This window comes from Nerophis ophidion, linkage group LG16 (assembly GCF_033978795.1).
Source record: "Nerophis ophidion isolate RoL-2023_Sa linkage group LG16, RoL_Noph_v1.0, whole genome shotgun sequence".
In the NCBI taxonomy this organism is placed as follows: domain Eukaryota; kingdom Metazoa; phylum Chordata; class Actinopteri; order Syngnathiformes; family Syngnathidae; genus Nerophis; species Nerophis ophidion.
The window spans coordinates 31,323,985-31,342,821 of record NC_084626.1 but is presented as its reverse complement, the minus strand read 5'-3'; the positions used below and the strand labels follow the sequence as shown (position 1 = coordinate 31,342,821).

At 40.5% G+C, this 18,837-nt stretch overlaps 1 protein-coding gene across 2 annotated transcripts in view; it reads left to right on the top strand.

The window, feature by feature from the left end:
• The window catches only part of cdh4 (cadherin 4, type 1, R-cadherin (retinal)), a 706,961-nt gene that overhangs the window by 602,290 nt on the left and 85,834 nt on the right, over window positions 1–18,837 (top strand). For both annotated transcript variants that reach the window (XM_061874925.1, XM_061874926.1), the window contains one exon: window positions 10,304–10,441. In XM_061874925.1, coding sequence (XP_061730909.1) covers window positions 10,304–10,441 — 138 coding nt within the window. The remainder of the gene's footprint in view (window positions 1–10,303; window positions 10,442–18,837) is intronic.

Sequence of the window (18,837 nt, the reverse complement as noted above, 5' to 3'; positions counted from 1 at the left end):
AAAAACTAGGGAAGGTTGTTTGCATTGGGTCATATTCAAAACGAAGAATACAAAAAGTGCAGAGTACAATAACCAAGGTACTACGGCGCAGAAATATTTGGTTATAAATAATAAAGTCTACTATTTGGTACTGATCCAAGTGAAGATTAAGCTTAGTTCTGCTCAACTGACTTCCATTCCAGTTGCTGGTCGTTTATAGTGAGACTGAGTAACACCCTGCCAAAAAATGGTTTAAGCCTTTAAGAATGACAGGTTTGACAGGTTGACTTGAATTATTACAACATGGTGTGACATAAACATGGCGAGCTCAAAACATGTGGTGGCGCCACAGCTGGCGCTAAAGTACTCTTTTGTAAGCAGCGGCTGCCCTGGCCGCTATCTTTCATTACCCCAGGATGTCTCAATCCCACACCCGGCTCCAGCCTGGAACGGTGTGATGTGGCACGATGTGATGGATCTCCGCCAGGCTGTCCGCATTGCTGATGCCAGCCCTATGCAGGACTGACTGCCTGGCGTGTGGTTCCTGCAGGGGATGAGTTCCTGCAATCTGGCTCCATTAATGTTTTTAGAGTCCAACACGAGGAAAAAGGCAGCGAATCTGCATCTTTAAAACCGGCCGAGGGCTGTGTTGTCCATGAGACCGAGTTGTCCGAGCTCACAGCGGTGCGGCCAAGCTCCAGGAGGAAACTGGCAAACCCATCCCAGGCTTGTTGTGAACAGGCTGCTGAATGAAAGCACTGATAGGCAGGGATGTAACGGTGTCAAATCTCACCGTTCGATATTATCACGGTATTAAAGGCCTACTGAAATGAGATTTTCTTATTTAAACGGGGATAGCAGGTCCATTCTATGTGTCATACTTGATCATTTCGCGATATCGCCATATTTTTGCTGAAAGGATTTAGTAGAGAACATCCACGATGAATTTCACAACTTTCGGTGCTAAGAGAAAAGCCCTGCCTCCACCGGAAGTCGCAGATGATGACATCACAAGTGTGGGGGCTCCTCACATATTCACATTGATTTTAATGGGAGCCTCCAACAAAAAATGCTATTCGGACCGAGAAAACGACAATTTCCCCATTAATTTGAGCGAGGATGAAAGATTCCTGTTTGAAGATATTAATAGCGACAGACTAGAAAAAATAAAATAAATAAATACGTTTTTAAAAAACAACGTGATTGCATTGGGACGGATTCCGATGTTTTTAGAGACATTTACTAGGATAATCCTGGGAAAATCCCTTATCTTTCTATTGTGTTGCTAGTGTTTTAGTGAGTTAAATAGTACCTGATAGTCGGAAGGGTGTCTCCACGGGTGTCTTTGACGCCAATGTCTCAGGGAAGTTGACGGCAGCTATGGACCGCACAAGCTCAGCTTTTCTCCGGTAACAACTGACTTTTTAACCACAATTTTCTCACCGAAACCTGCTGGTTAAAAATTTGGTTGGGATCCATGTTGGTTTGACCGCGCTCTGATCCATAGTAAAGTTTCACCTCCAGGAATTTTAAACAAGGAATCACCGTGTGTTTGTGTGGCTAAAGGCTAAAGCTTCCCTACTCCATCTTTCTACTGTGACTTCTACTGTGAAGAAAATTTCTTCCGGGAGGTTTTCGGGAGAGGCGCTGAATTTCGTGAGTCTCCCGGAAAATCCGGGAGGGTTGGCAAGTATGAATATATGTACGTTAGTGAACCTCACTCCACTGGGTTAGCAGCACAGGCTTTTAGCCTAGTGGCTAGCACACATCTCTTCTCAATCGGACGATTGAGGCGGTGGAAGTGTGGGTAAGATCAATACTCAACACAGACCGCTGTAGTAGCGAGACCTGATCCGTCACAAACATCAGTTTGTTGTTTTTTTACACCTTCAGAATCAGAATCACAATAGTTTTTATTGCCATTGTTTGAGAACGGGCTCACAAACTAAGAATTTTTCTTGGTGCAATCGTGCAACATAAAACACATATACCACAGAATAGGTCATAAAAAGAGCTTTAACTGAGCTATCAGATCTTGTTATTGTTCATGTGCCTGATGGCCGAGGGGGAAAAAACTGTTCAGGTGGCGGAAGGTGTGGGTCTGGATGGACCGTAGTCTCCTGCCTGAGGGGAGAGGGGGAAATAGTTTGAGTCCAGGGTGAGAAGAGTCAGCTGTTAATCAAAAGTCTGTTCCCGTTCAAACCATTAGCAGCAAGGATGTCTTTATCTGATCATCTGCTTGACTCAGTGATAAAATGCTGAAAACTAATAACATCTGAGTCAGTTTATAATGGCATGCGGACAAAATGTACCATACGTTTTTTGACATATTGTTTGTAGTTCGATTGAGGTCGGCATTCTGGGATTTTGGGAGCTGTTCTACAATTAGACTCCGCATTTCTACAAGACTCATTTGAGAGCCTCTCACTATCTTGTTTGGCCGCTTTTGGAGAACAGAATGCACTTGGATCGGTCTGTTTGTTTGTGTGTGTGTGTGTTTGTGTGTGAGAGTCCCACCTGTTCGTTCTCACTGGGCCGTGCATGTGTGCACTGGAAGCGCCATAAACATTGAAGTGCCCTCTGATGAGAGATGCAATCCTGCCAGAATCGTTCCAACTATAACAGAGCTCCACCTGCTGGTCGTCCTCTAAGAAAGATGTGTTCATTAAAGCTTTGCATGCCAGCTTCTGTATGTATTGATGTATGCAACTCGATCCTAACGAGACTGCTGAGACACTCGTTCAGTCTTGAAGTCCTTTATGAAGGGGTGGTGTTATTGATATTTCATTATAAGACTAATAAAGGTCAGGCTATTACAGGACTTTTCATTAATTGAATTGTTTGAGTGTGGAGTAATGAGTGTCTCTGCACTTAATAATGACTCAGGGAGATGCCTGATGACCCTAGTTGAGTTTTACAACGGTCTTGACGGTGCAGTCAATCTAAAATTAGCTGCATGTTTTATTACTAAAAAACTGTTGGGTGGAGGAAATGAAAAGAGGTGCTGAGATAGATCAGAGTGTGTGGAACCTACACTATATTGGCAAAAGTATTCGGCCACCCATCCAAATGATGAGAATCAGGTGCCCTAATCACTTGGCCTGGTGTATAAAATCAAGCACTTAGGCATGGATACTGTTTCTACAAACATTTGTTAAAGAATGGGCCGCTCTCAGTGATTTCCAGCGTCAAACTTTCATAGGATCCTACCTGTGCAACAAATCTAGTCCTGAAATTTCCTCGCTCTTAAAGGCCTACTGAAATGAGATTTTCTTATTTAAACGAGAATAGCAGGTCAATTCTATGTGTCATACTTGATCATTTCGTGATATTGCCATATTTTTGCCGAAAGGATTTAGTAGAGAACATCCATGATAAAGTTCGCAACTTTCGGTGTTAAGAGAAAAGCCCTGCCTCTACCGGAAGTCACAGACGATGACGTTTGATGGCTCCTCACATATTCACATTGTTTTTAATGGGAGCCTCCAACAAAAAGAGCTATTCGGACCGAGAAAACGACAATTTCCCCATTAATTTGAGCGAGAATGAAAGATTTGTGTTTGAGGATATTGATAGCGACGGACTAGAAAAAAAAAAGTTAAAAAAAAAACACGATTGCATTGGGACGGATTCAGATGTTTTTAGACACATTTACTAGGATAATTCTGGGAAATCCCTTATCTTTCTATTGTGTTGCTAGTGTTTTAGTGAGTTTAATATTACCTGATAGTCGGAAGGGTGTCTCCACGGGTGTCTTGACGCCAGTGTCTCAGGGGAGTCGACGGCAGCTATGGACGGCACAAGCTCAGCTTTTCTTCGGTAAGAACTGACTTTTTAACCACAATTTTCTCACCGAAACCTGCTGGTTGACACGTGGTCGGGATCCATATTCTCTTGACCCCACTCTGATCCATAGGAAAGTTTCACCTCCAGGAATTTTAAACAAGGAATCACCGTGTGTTTGTGTGGCTAAAGGCTGAATCTTCCCAACTCCATCTTTCTACTGTGACTTCTCCAATATTAATTGAACAAATTGCAAAAGATTCCGCAACACAGATGTCCAAAAAACTGTATAATTATGCCGTTAAAGCAGACGACATTTAGCTGTGTGTGTGCGCAGCGCTCATACTTCCTAAAAACCCGTGATGTCTTGCGTACACGTCATCATTACACGACGTTTCGAAGACGGAACTCCCGGGAAATTTAAAATTGTAATTTAGTAAACTAAAAAGGCCGTATTGGCACGTGTTGCAATGTTAATATTTCATCATTGATATATAAACTATCAGACTGCGTGGTGGGTAGTAGTGGGTTTCAGTAGGCCTTTAAATGTTCCAAGGTCAACTTTTATTATAGGAAAAGTGAAAAGTTTGGGAACAACATCAAGTCAGCCACCAAGTGGTAGGTCACATAAACTGAGAGAGAAGGGTCAGCAGATGCTGAAGCGCATAGTGCAAAGACTTTCTGCACAGTCAGTTGCTACAGAGCTCCAAACTTCTTGTGAGCTTCCAATTAGCCCACGTACAGTACGCAGAGAACTTCATGGAATGGGTTTCTTTGGCGGAGCAGCTGCATCTAAGCCACACATCTCCAATTCCAATGCAAAGCGTCGGATGCGGTGGTGTAAAGCAGTGGTCCCCAACCACCGGGCTCGGTACCGGGACGTGGCTAGATTGATACCGGGCCGCAGAAGAATTTTTTATTTTATTTTAGTTTTTTTTTTTTTTGTGAAATATTTTTTACTTATTTTAATTTTTTTCAAATCAACATAAAAACACAAGATACACTTACAATTATTGAACCAACCCAAAAAAACTCCCTTTTTCATGAAAAAAAAAAAAAACAATAAATAGATAAAAATAAAATTGTCCTTCCAGGCCGCGGGACAAATTATCAAGCGTTGACCGGTCCACCGGGACCACTGGTGTAAAGCTCGTCGCCACTGGACTCTAGAGCAGTGGTTCTCAAATGGGGGTACTTGAAGGTATGCCAAGGGGTACGTGAGATTTTTTTTAAATATTCTAAAAATAGCAACAATTCAAAAATCCTTTTTAAATATATTTATTGAATAATACTTCAACAAAATATGAATGCGAGTTCATAAACTGTGAAAAGAAATGCAACAAAGCAATATTCAGTTTTGACAGCTCCATTTTTTGTGGACATGTTCCATAAATATTGATGTTAAATATTTCTTTTTTTGTGAAGAAATGTTTAGAATTAAGTTCATGAATCCAGATGGATCTCTATTACAAACCCCAAAGAGGGCACTTTAATTATGTGTAGAAATCTTTATTTATGATTGAATCACTTGTTTATTTTTCAACAAGTTTTTAGCTATTTTTATATATTTTTTTCCAAATGAGCAAAATTTTGCACTGTTATACAATTTAATAAATCAGAAACGGATGACATAGTGCTGTATTTTACTTCTTTATCTCTTTTTTTCAACCAAAAATGCTTTGCTCTGATTCGGGGCTACTTGAATTAAAAATATGTTCACAGGGGGTACATCACTGAAAATAGGTTGAGAACCACTGCTCTAGAGCAGTGGAGATGCCCTCTCTGAAGTGATGAGTCACGCTTTTCTCACCTGATGGACCAGTCTGGGTTTGGAGGTTGCCAGGAGAACGCTACATTTCGGACTGCATTGTGCCGAGTGTGAAATTTGGTGCAGGAGGAATTATGGTGTGGGGTTGTTTTTCAGGAGTTGGGCTTGACCTCTTTGTTCTAGTGAAATGAACTTTGAATGCTCCTGGATACCAAAACATTTTGGACTATTCCATGGGATGGCACTTTAAGTCCATATGCGAGTAAAGGCAGGTGGCCAAATACTTTAAGCAATATAGTCTATATGTTATCAGAAGTAAAGTCAATTAAGTTCAGATTGTGATTGAGCAAGAGTACACAATAAACTCAATCATCTCAACAAAAGTGAAAATAGAAAAGCCTGACCTGACGGCCTCATCTTTCTCTAGAACTGCCTTTGTTATTCTGCCCTCAGGCAGTTTCTTGACATCAGCGCTGCTTGCGGTGATGCCTCTTAACACAACCCAGAGGTGAAGAAGCCAAAACTGGCCAGGCAACACCAGACCATCAATAGGATAAATAATCAACAAAGCAGCAGGCTCTGTCGACACTGACCTGTCCTTGACGTCCATTCTCTCCCTCTTTATCTATGCACCCCGACTCAGTGAGAGGGCTTGCAGCGAATGGATTAATTCGGGGAGGAGGAGACCTGGTGCTGATTTCTTGGATGGAGAAATTGGATTTAGAAAAAGGGCGGCGGGTAATCACCAAAAATGATCACATCAATCATGGATAAGAGCAAATTATTCACGCACTTTATTTTGGGGACTGTATGGTTACCTGAAAAGCCGCCTGGGTTGTTATTACTGTCAGCAATCACGGCAATACAAAGATGAGTGAGGAGACGCTCACTGGTGTGATAATTTTCACTTCAAAATACCACCAAGTTTTGTGCAAAGACATGAAATGCATTCGAGTAAAACATCTTATCCGTGTCCCTTGCAGACTGTGTTGTTTATGTTGTGGGAACCAGAATATTGGGAGCAGAAAGAAACAACCCATTTTGCGTGAGTGGGTGTGAATAAGTGTGAATGGGCGAGGGACGTTTTTGGGGGGTGTTGATGCACTAATTGAAAGTGTATCTTGTGTTTTTTCTAACTTAATATAATTGAAAAAAAATCTGATAAGAAAATTGCAATTTTGTCAAAATATATATTTTTTTCCATGTTTTTAATCATGATCTACCCAAATTCAAAAGTCAATCAATCAAGTCAATCAAAGTTTCTTTGTATAGCCCTAAATCACAAGTGTCTCAAAGGGCTGCACAAGCCACACTCAGATCCCACATCAGGGCAAGAAAAAACTCAACCCAATGGGATACAATGAGAAACCTTGGAGGGGACCGCAGATGTGGGGGTTTTTAAATGAGTTTTAAGATGGGACTTAAATGCTTCTACTGAGGTAGCATCTCTAACTGTTACCGAGAGGGCATTCCTGAGTATTGGAGCCCGAATAGAAAACGCTCTATAGCCCGCAGACTTTTTTTGGGGCTCTGGGAATCACTAGTAAGCCGAGGTTCTTAGAACGCAGATTTCGTGACAGGACTTATGGTACAATACAATCAGCAAGATAGGATGGAGCTAGACTGTTCAGTATTTTATACATAAGTAGTAAAACCTCAAAGTTGCATCTTAAGTGCACAGGTGAGCCAATATACGCGTAATACGATCAAACTTTCTTGTTCTTGTCAAAAGTCGAGCAGCCGCATTTTGTACCAACTGTAATCGTTTAATTTACGGGATAGAGAGGCCGGAAAATAACACGAAAAGTGTGGTTAATCTGATTTTAAGAATTAAAAATGAGATTCTTTTTCAAATCGATATATATATATATATACACTGTGTATATATATATATATATATATATATATATATATATATTAGGAGTGTGGGGGAAAATCGAGTCGAATACGTTGTGCGATTCAGAATCGGTTCTCATTTAAAAAAAACATATATATATGTATATTTTTTTTTTTTCTCCATTAGTCCAACAAATCACTACACAGCAATACCATAACAGGATTACATCAAGCATGAATATGGCTTACTGTATCCAAACAGATCATTACGTTCTGGCCCGGAACGCAGGTCTGCACTGGTTAAAGAAGCCCAGGGAGATCATCCTCAACAGGTGCGCTGAGTGCTGATTGCTTATAGCTGCTTGCTGTCGCCGGAGTGGCGCATGCAGGTGCGCTCTTGGAGGCACAATCAACAAAGCGCATAGATAAGTGTGCATTACCATGCGCCCGTAAAAAAAATATATATTATTCATTCACTCCACATTCACACGTTTGTGGTGGTAAGCTCACCTGAAGCCTTCGCTGCATGGGGTGGATGAACGGAAACATGTAAGTGTGCCAACCGCCTATCCGCCACCACCAAACATTCATTCAAATTCATACACCAGTGTGGGCGGCGCGTGGTGCAAAATGGGTAAAATGCCTTGCCCAAAGACACAACAGTGTCTAGGATGGCGGAACCTGGATTCATGCCAGGAACCTTCAAGTTTCTGGATGGTGGCGCTACAATCAAAGACTGATGGATATACGATATCAGAAATCACTCATGTTGGACATATGGGTCATGCTGTGAATCTCCCAAAGATATTTGATGGGGTTGAAGTCAAAGTATTTTCAACACCAAAACCATCCAACCATTCATTTTTGTAGACAAATTTTGTGCACTGATACGTTCAGAATAAAGACATCCTAAAATATGTCGGCAGACGGACATTTGAATGCACATCTTGGACTGTGGCATTCCGAGGCTGAGTCTGATCCCTTTCCGACATAACGTGATTCCTTTCCTACATAACGACCCCAAACACACCACCAAGATGACACCTTCCAGGCTGAGGAAGCTGAAGGTGACCAAGGGTCCGATTACTGTATGTCCCCAGACTTGAACGCAATTAAGCACCTGTGTGGGTGGAATTCTCAAGTGGTACACGGATTTCAGTAAGAACTTGTGCAGCTCCGCTGAATTCCATGCCCAAGAGCATTGAGGGCGGTGCAAGATAACAATGGTGCTCACAACCACTTTTTAACACTAAGCACATGTTGGACATGTTCACTGTCAAGCATATTCTCTTGTATTGTCGGATATTAAGACAATAATGGAAAGCAAACCTAGACTATTTTCCACTCTAAAACGAGTTAATACATCATGTATTTTAAATTGGGAAGTGAATTGAAGTGAATTATATTTATATAGCGCTTTTCTCTAGTGACTCAAAGCGCTTTACACAGTGAAACCCAATATCTAAGTTACATTTAAACCAGTGTGGGTGACACTGGGAGCAGGTGGGTAAAGTGTCTTGCCCAAGGACACAACGGCAGTGACTAGGATGGCGGAAGCGGGAATCGAACCTGCAACCCTCAAGTTGCTGGCACGGCTGCTCTACCAACCGAGCTATGCCGCCCCGTTAACTGAAACCTGTTTGTAAAAATATGTTTTCACTTTGAAATGAAGCTTTTTTTTTGTTTTAAAAATTTTTAAAAGCCAAATTACATTGACCATGATTTAATTTATTAAATTAATAATAGACTAAAAAACGAATTTTTCCCACATGCCATCAGACTGTACAACTCCTCTCTGGGGGGCAGTAGGGGGGGGGGGGGGGGGGGTACTAGGATGACAGAGGATGCAAACTAATAACAATTTTTTTTTAAAGTGCAATACATTTTCATATAACATGGTCACTACTGCCTAGTTTCTCTTGTTATATTCTTATTTTTACTGTTGTATTTGTATTGTTATTGTTGCTCTTTATTTTTATTCTTATTGTTATATTTTATATTTTATTTTCATTTATACCCCCATGATTTACTTTTTACTTTTCAAATTTCTGCACACTGCTGCAGGAATTTTAATTTTCCTGAAGGAACTCTCATGAAGGAATCAATAACGTACTATCCATCCATCTATCTATATATCTATCCATCTATCCATCCATCCATCTATCTATCTATCTATCTATCTATCTATCTATCTATCTATCTATCTATCTATCTATCTATCTATCTATCTATCTATCTATCTATCTATCTATCTATCTATCTATCTATCTATCTATCTATCTATCTATCCATCCATCTATCATACATCCATCCATTCATCCATCCATCCATCCATCCATCCAAAATACATAGAAGTGGGTGAGTGTGTTTGCGATGTACTATATAATAAAATGGTTGCTAAAATGTGAGAAGTGTGCTCACCTTTGTGATATACTATGTTGTAGTTCCACGCCAGGTGATAGTAAAACTATAAACAAAATAAATAATGTTTGTAATTACTTCAGGTAGATTGGCAACACTAAATATGCCCTAGTGTGTGAATGTTGTCTGTCCATCTGTGTTGGGCCTGCGATGAGGTGGCGACTTGTCCAGGGTGTACCCCGCCTTCCGCCCGATTCTAGCTGAGACAGGCGTCAGCGGCCCCAAAAGGGAATAAGCGGTAGGAAATGGATGGACGGATTACTTCAAGTGCAGCCGTTGTGTTACTGGGGATTCTGGTGGATAGTTTGACCTTTCAGCACCATGGACAGCGTCTTTATACTTAGCCGTTTTTAGTGCTTGTGTGGTGGTGTAATTTTGTATTTGTTTTTTATGTTTTCATCATGTTTTCTAGTGCTTTACCCTTAACCTTACTCGCTTCTCTCTCCACCCGCATCTGTAAATGTTTCTGACGTTACACTTTTAACCTCACGCGTTTCTCTCCCTTACTCTCCGCAGAAAGTCTCCCAGTACACCATTATCGTCCAGGCCACGGATATGGAGGGGAACTTGAACTTCGGCTTGTCCAACACAGCCACAGCACTGATCTCCATCACAGACATCAATGATAATCCACCAGAACTAACAGTCAGGACGGTGAGTGACAAACTACTGTGTCATGAAGCGTGTCCACTTGGTTTTTATGGTGGTACACTGCAGGGATCTTCACCAGCAGGTACAGCAAGGGTTTTGAGAATTTGGGGGCTGACTACACTTGATTAAAGAGTATTTTTATACATTTAAAGGCCTACTGAAACCCACAACTACCGAACACGCAGTCCGATAGTTTATACATCAATGATGAAATATTAACATTGCAACACATGCCAATACGGCCTTTTTAGTTTACTAAATTGCAATTTTAAATTTCCCGGGAGTTTCTTGTTGAAAATGTCACGGAATGATGACGTGTACGCGTGACGTCACGGAGTGTTAGGAAATATTAGCGCTGCGCACACACACAGCTAATATTGTCTACTTTAACCACGTAATTACACAGTATTTTGGACATCTGTGTTGCTGAATCTTTTGCAATTTGTTCAATTAATATTGGAGAAGTCAAAGTAGAAAGATGGAGTTGGGAAGCTTTAGCCTTTAGCCACACAAACACACGGTGATTCCTTGTTTAAAATTCCCGGAGGTGAAGCTTTCCTATGGATCAGAGCGGTCAAGCGAACATGGATCCCGACCAAATGTCAACCAGTGATAAAATGGTGGTAAAAAGTCGCCTCTTACCGGAGATCAGCTGAGCTTGTGCCGTCCATACAGCTGCCGTCGACTTCCATTAGACACTGGCCCCAAGACACCAGTGGACACACCCCTCCGACTATCAGGTACTATTAAACTCACTAAAACACTAGCAACACAATATTAAAATAAGTGATTTTCCAGAATTAACTAAATAAATGTGTCTAAAAATATCTGAATCCATCCCAATGCAATTGCGTTTTTTTTTTTTTTTACTTGATTTTTTTTTGTTTTTTTCTAGTCCGTCGCTATCAATATCCTCAAACACAAATCTTTCATCCTCGCTCAAATTAATGGGGAAATTATCGTTTTCTTGGTCCGAATAGCTCTTTTTGTTGTAGGCTCCCATTAAAAACAATGTGAGGACGTGAAGAGCCATCAACGGGTGAGGTCATCGTCTGCTACTTCCGGTAAAGGCAAGGCTTTTCTATTAGCAACTAAAAGTTGCAAACTTTATAGTCGATGTTCTCTTCTAAATCCTTTCAGCAAAAATATGGCAATATCGCGAAATGATCAAGTATGACACATAGAATGGACCTGCTATCCCTGAAAATCTCATTTCAGCAGGCCTTTAATTGGATATATTATTATTTTTCACATATTAAAATGTCTTCAATTACTGATCAGCATTACCATATTTTCCGGAACATACGGCGTACCGGATTATAAGGCGCACTGGCGATGAGCAGGTCTCGTCAGGTCTATTTTCATTAAAAAAAAAGTGCACCGAAATAAGGCGCATTAAAGGGGTCATATTTCTTTTTTGTTTTTCTGAATTTAAAACATTTCCTTGTGGTCTACATAACATGTAATGGTGGTTCTTCGGTCAAAATGTTGGATGGATTATGTTTTACAGATCATCTTCAAGCCGCTTTCTGACAGTTGCTTCAGGATGCGCCGTTATGTGGGCGGTCTTATTTAATTGGCTCACCTTCGGCAGCGTCTTTTCTCCGTCATCTTTGTTGTAGTGGTGTAGCGTGCAAAGTTGGGAGTGGAAGAAGTGTCAAAAGATGAAGCTAAGTGTTTTAATGACCTTCAGACTTTACTTTAATCAATAACGGAGCAGCATCTCTTCATCCGTGGCTCACTAGTGCAACCACAACGTCGGAAATGTGTCCCTTGAAAACTTGTCCAACCGGAACTCTCTAATAACTAAAGTTCCTTGGGTGAATAATGTCAACTCACTACACCGGTATGTTTTAGTGCATTCATGGCGAGTTTACTTACAGATATAAGAAAGAACTTTACACTACTTTATATTAGAAATGGCAACAATGGAGGATGAATGTCCCATAACAAGAAGATAGAGAAAATCAAGAAGCTTATTGATTACGTTGCGCCACGGACTAAAAAGGCGGAGGCGCGCAAATTTTCAGGACTTATGCAGATCCCAAATACAGATCAGAAGATACCAGAAGTTAAGAAAAATTACTTTTGCATAATGTTGCGAAACAAAAAAAACAGATAATATGTTTTACCTTATTTACACACCATAATAATACTCGTATGTTTGATGCGCCGACAATCCATCAAGGGGTGCGGCTTCATAGCTTACCAAAGTCGTACTACAACATTTTATAGATTTTTGAGCGCCGTGTGTAATATTCTGTATTTTCAATGGAACATACTGTATACCGTTTTGGTGTTATTCACTAGAGTCATATTGAAGTGTACACGTATCTCTAGTGTGTGACTGCCAACATATTGTAGTCTTCACGTATCTCTTATGTGTGACTACCATCTACTGGTCACACTTATCATTTCACCATGTACCAAACAAAATGGCTTCAAGGTCGGTAAGCACAACCAGAATTATTCTGTATTTTAGGCGCACCGGGTTAAAAGAGAAAATGAAAGGATTTTTAAGTGTGCCTTATAGTCCGAAAATACGGTAATTTAGTGGCATAATCCAGCGGGGAGACAGGTGCCTTTGTGTGCCACACCGCTGTGTGTGACGCACACAGTTATACAAAACTACAGAGTAGGTTTCGGTTACACAACTTTGTAGTTAACAAACTTCATCATGTTTCCATCCATGCAGCAGTGTGACATTGAAGTGAAAATAGACATTTAGGCCCTAAAAAGTGGTGTAGACCAGTGGTTCACAAATGGGGGTACACGTACCCCTGCGGGTACTTGAAGGTATGCCAAGGGGTACGTGAGATCTTTTTTTTTAATTCTAAAAATAGCAACAAATCAAAAATCCTTAAAAAATATAGTTATTGAATGAAACATCAACAAAATATGAATTTAAGTTCATAAAATGTGAAAGGAAACGCAACAATGCAATATTCAGTGTTGACAACTAGATTTTTTTGTGGACATATTCCATAAATATTGATGTTAAAGATTTATTTTTTTGTGAAGAAATGTTTAGAATTAAGTTCATGAATCCAGATGGATCTCTATTACAATCCCCAAAGAGGGCACTTTAAGTCGATGATTACTTCTATGTGTAGAAATCTTTATGTCAGGGTTATTTGGTGTCGAACCCCAAGATGCAGAGATGGAGGCAGGCATGGAGTGAGCAAACATGATTTAATAAAGATACTAAGACTAAATCAAACAAAGGGTTCAAACCAAAAGCGCCCACGTGGGCGGATAATAAACAAAAGGCCTTTACATAGAAGCTAACAAGAAACAAAAATGAACTTTAGCGTGGAAGCTAGAGGATAACAAACAGAAAAAGTGGAAATAGCTAATGGCTAACAAAAACAGCTTACCGCTACGACGACCAGGACAAGATGTAGCACGACAGGTAATAGCTGAAATTATGCCAGACACGACAGGTAGCAAAGACACAAAAGTGACATGAGGCAACGACAACACAATGATCCAGCAACTGACACAACACACAGCAGGTACAAATAGGAGTGGGCTGATTGGCAACGGGTGTGGCCAGGTGCCAATCAGCCGCTGCTGAGGAGGAACACAGCACTCAGGGAACAAGACAGGAAGCTGACAAAATAAGAGCACTAGACAGGAACTAAGGACAGGAAATACTAAACGCAGAGGAAACAGACAAATGCAGAGGAAAAAACTAAAACATAGACAAACTGTCAGGGGCAAGCCTGACACTTTATTTATAATTGAATCACTTGTTTATTTTTAACAAGTTTTTAGGTTTTTTTTAAATCTTTTTTTCCAAATATTTCAAGAAAGACCACTACAAATGAGCAATATTTTGCACTGTTATATAATTTAATGAATCAGAAACTGATGACATAGTGCTGTATTTTACTTCTTTATCTCTTTTTTTCAACCAAAAATGCTTTGCTCTGATTAGGGGGTACTTGTATCAGAAAAATGTTTACAGGGGGTACATCACTGAAAAATGGTTGAGAAACACTGGTGTGGACAACCTCTATGATCTTCTCTTTCAACTTCTGAAGTTAAGAGTATTGATGAGTGAACCGTGAGACCAGCGCTAATAATGTTAGCCCACTTTTAACATCAAAGAAAAGTACAATCTCGCAAGCATGCCGTCGGCTCGAACTAACATCGGATGCTACCGACAGTACATTCTGTCTCATAAATCATAGCAGTATGATTTTAGAGCAGTAGTTTAATCACATTGGTCATATTAGAAGCACGTATGATTGTGAATGCGCACTAATTGTGAAGTCATCCCGTCACTACGTCACCCACGTAGTACAAATAGTACACAATACAAGTTCAAACACGGATGGTAGAGCGGCCGTGCCAGCAACTTAAGGGTTCAAGGTTCGATTTCCTTGGGCCAGACCGTTTACTCGCCTTGCTCTCATTGCCACCCACACTGGTTCAAATGTAGCTTAAAAATGTCAATAATGGGTTCCACTTCCACAAAACTTTGAGTCTCTACAGAGAAAAAGAGTGATATGAATATAATCTACTTCACTTTACAAAATAATGATAAAGAATAATAAAATCAGCCCTGCGATGAAGTGGCGACTTGTCCAGGGTGTACCTCACCTTCCGCCCGATTGTAGCTGAGATAGGCACCGGCGCCCTCCGCGACCCCGAAGGGAATAAGCGGTAGAAAACAGATGGATGGATGGCCTTTACAAAATAATGATAAAGAATAATAAAATCAGCCCTGCGATCAGGTGGCGACTTGTCCAGGGTGTTCGCCACCTTCCGCCCGATTGTAGCAGAGATAGGCCCCGTCGCCCTCCGCGACCCCAAAGGGAATAAGCGGTAGAAAATGGATGGATGGATAGACTTTACAAAATAATGATTAACAATAATAAAATCAGCCCCCGGATGAGGATGCGACTTGTCCAGGGTGTACCCCGCCTTCCGCCCGATTGTAGCTGAGATTGGCGCCAGTGCCCCCCGCGACCCCAAAAGGGAATAAGCGGTAGAAAATGGATGGATGGAATAATAAAATCAGCCCTGCGATTAGGTGGCGACTTGTCCATGGTGTACCCCACCTCCCGCCCGATTGTAGCTGAGATAGGCACCGGCGCCCTCCGCGACCCCAAAGGGAATAAGCGTTAGAAAATGGATGGATGGATGGACTCTACAAAATAATGATAAAGAATAATAAAATCAGCCCTGCGATGAGGTGGCGACTTGTCCAGGGTGTACCCCACCTTCCGCCCGATTGTAGCTGAGATAGGCACCGGCGCCCTCCGCGACCCCAAAGGGAGTAAGCGGTGGGAAATTGATGGATGGATGGACTTTACAAAATAATGATAAACAATAATAAAATCAGCCCTCGGATGAGGTGGCGACTTGTCCAGGGTGTACACCACCTTCCGCCCAATTGTAGCTGAGATAGTCACCGGCGCCCTCCGCGACCCCAAAGGGAGTAAGCGGTGGGAAATGGATGGATGGATGGACTTTACAAAATAATGATAAACAATAATAAAATCAGCCCTCGGATGAGGTGGCGACTTGTCCAGGGTGTGCACCACCTTCCGCCCAATTGTAGCTGAGATAGGCACCGGCGCCCTCCGCGACCCCAAAGGGAGTAAGCGGTGGGAAATGGATGGATGGATGGACTTTACAAAATAATGATAAACAATAATAAAATCAGCCCTCAGATGAGGTGGCGACTTGTCCAGGGTGTGCACCACCTTCCGCCCAATTGTAGCTGAGATAGTCACCGGCGCTCTCCGCGACTTCAAAGGGAATAAGCGTTAGAAAATGGATGGAATAAAAAAATCAACAATAGTGACAGTGATTTGTTGAAATTAAAGGACAGTTATACTGCACTACTGTCATGTCTTTTTCATCATGTCTTGTTTGGCTATGTTCTGTTGACCTTTGGACTCTTTAAGTTCCTGTTTTTTTCCACTCCCTTGTCTGGTTTCCTTGGTTACTCATTGTGTCCACCTGTCACTGAATAGTGCTCGCCCGCTCACCTGCTTCCCGAGCGCTAATCCGAGGCAGTATTTAAGCTCGTCTTTGCCAGTCAGTGGCCCTGGCGTCATTGTGTTCGTTTCATGCTCTGTTCTTGCCACAGTAAGTCTCGCTTGATCTATGCAATATCAAGTAAGTTATTTTGTTATTCTAACCACGGTTTATTGCGTTGTTTAGTTCATGTTTCATGTCCCAAGTTGTTTTTGCCTCCGCCTTGTGCGCGCCTTTTGTTCGTACCTTTTTTTAAGTACATATACACTAAACCAGCTTGAATGTTAAGTAGTGAAAAATCACAAGAATAAATATTTTGTACAAAAGTATAGCTGGAACTGTGTTACAGTAGAAAGTTAGGCAAGTTGATAAATGTATAAAGTGGGAATAATACAAAAATAATACATGATAATATTAATACTGTATTAGGTCAGGAAAAAACAAAGAGGCTTTTTCATCCCTACAAGCCTGTTTCGCAGGTTTCCCTGCTCTTCAGGGGATTTTCTGTAATACTGTATTATATATATTAATGTATTAATACTGTATTATAATACATGATAATACAGCGATCACATCTGAAAACCGTAAATGAGTTGCGGGATATGTCGGCAGTTTTGGATGGTTCTATTTTAATTCCTATGCCAAATAATATTGTGGTGTATGATTGAAGGGACTTTAAAACCAAGGGTGTCAAACGTACGGCCCGAGGGCCGGATAAGGCCCGTAAACCGGTTTTATCCGGCCCACGAGATGAGTTTTCTAAGTATAAAAGTGTACCTGAAATTTTTGAGTGAAAGGAACTGCTGTTCTAAATATACCCACTGGATGTCGCAATAGCAATTCTTTGTAGCTCTGTAGGTGATGCTACATATGTACAAAATAAACCACATGATGTTAGTACATCAGTCGGGGAAAATGATCAAACTACATAAATAACATACTGTAATTTTATTTTAAAAAAAATTTTATCTGATAGATTGAAAATTATGGATGGAGTTGACTGATGAACATTATCACATTATTTATTCAGAAAATATAAATAACAACAAATAAATATAGAATACTTTTAACCGCAAAATGTAAGAGTAAAAACAAAAAACAAAAAAAAACATTATGATTTATACAAATTCAGAATGTGCTTGTTCTATTTTTGAAAAGAAAAAAAATCTGAAGTTGTCTTTATTTTTAAGTTATCATGCCGTGATTTTACCACGGCACAATTTTTTCACCATGTGGCCCCAGATCTAAAATGAGTTTGACACCCCTGCTTTAGACGTTAAACCGGCTACTAAACTTACGGCAGTAATGTTATTAACCTGCCTTTAAACATTTTACGAGCAGCACAACTGCACGCCTGGCTACTTTAACAACAGGCAGAGCGAACAAAATAACTGTTTTTTTTTTATTATTAATGGTTTAGATTAGTTGCTTAGTCGTTAGAACATTTGTTGTTACTGGCAGCAATGTTACAGTACTCTGGTTAAACTGAAATATATATTTTAGAGCAGGGGTCACTAACCTTTTTTCCGCCAGGGACCGGTTTAATGTATGCATTACTTTCATGGACCGGCTTTCCAAGTGTGGCAGATAAAAAACAGTTAATTGGCTACAATCTGAAAGTTAAGTCTGAGAAAATGCAGTGGTTTATAAATTAACTTGATAAGGCACTTCCTGAAGGAATTGCATGTGAATGCTCCAATGCTGACAGAATGAAGTATGAACGTAAGAATAGTTTGAATGTTGGAATGTTTTGAATGTTAACGCATTTGAATTTCCAGGAAAACCGGTTTGAAACTTGGGAAAGACTTAGTTTGAATGTCCTGGATGAGTTAAATATGTTGAAGGTGGAATGGTTTAAATAGGTTGGAATGGTGGAAGTATGAAAAATGGATAATTCATTTAGAATGGAGAAAATGTCCCTTAATCCGGGTTTTTTTTTAAAGGGAACTCACAATTCTTGAACAGGCTGAATATTTTGAAGTTGGAACGGTTTGAGTGGGAGTTGTGGGACTTTGAAAAATGTCCCGCTCTTTTCAATGGGAAATTCATGGACATTTGAGGAGATTTCAGGAAAGTACAGAATTCTTTGGAAAATGCTAAAACAATTTGAATGTTCTGAATGAGCTCAAATGGTTGGTGTTGGAATTTTTCAAATCGGTCGAAAAATGTTGAAGTAGTAACATTTTTAATGGAGAAATTGTATTAAGGAATTTCGGGAAAACCGGAAATGTATCCAGTTTGAAAAACAACGTCGTTTTTTTTTTTGTCCTGATTGAGAGGAATTTTTTGACAGTAGAACGGTTAAAATGGGTTGAAAAATGTGTAAGGAGTAGTCGCCAGAAAAAAGGGTCCAAAAAAATTATGCGAATCCCTGGAATTTTTTTTTTAACTTGGAAAGATGATGG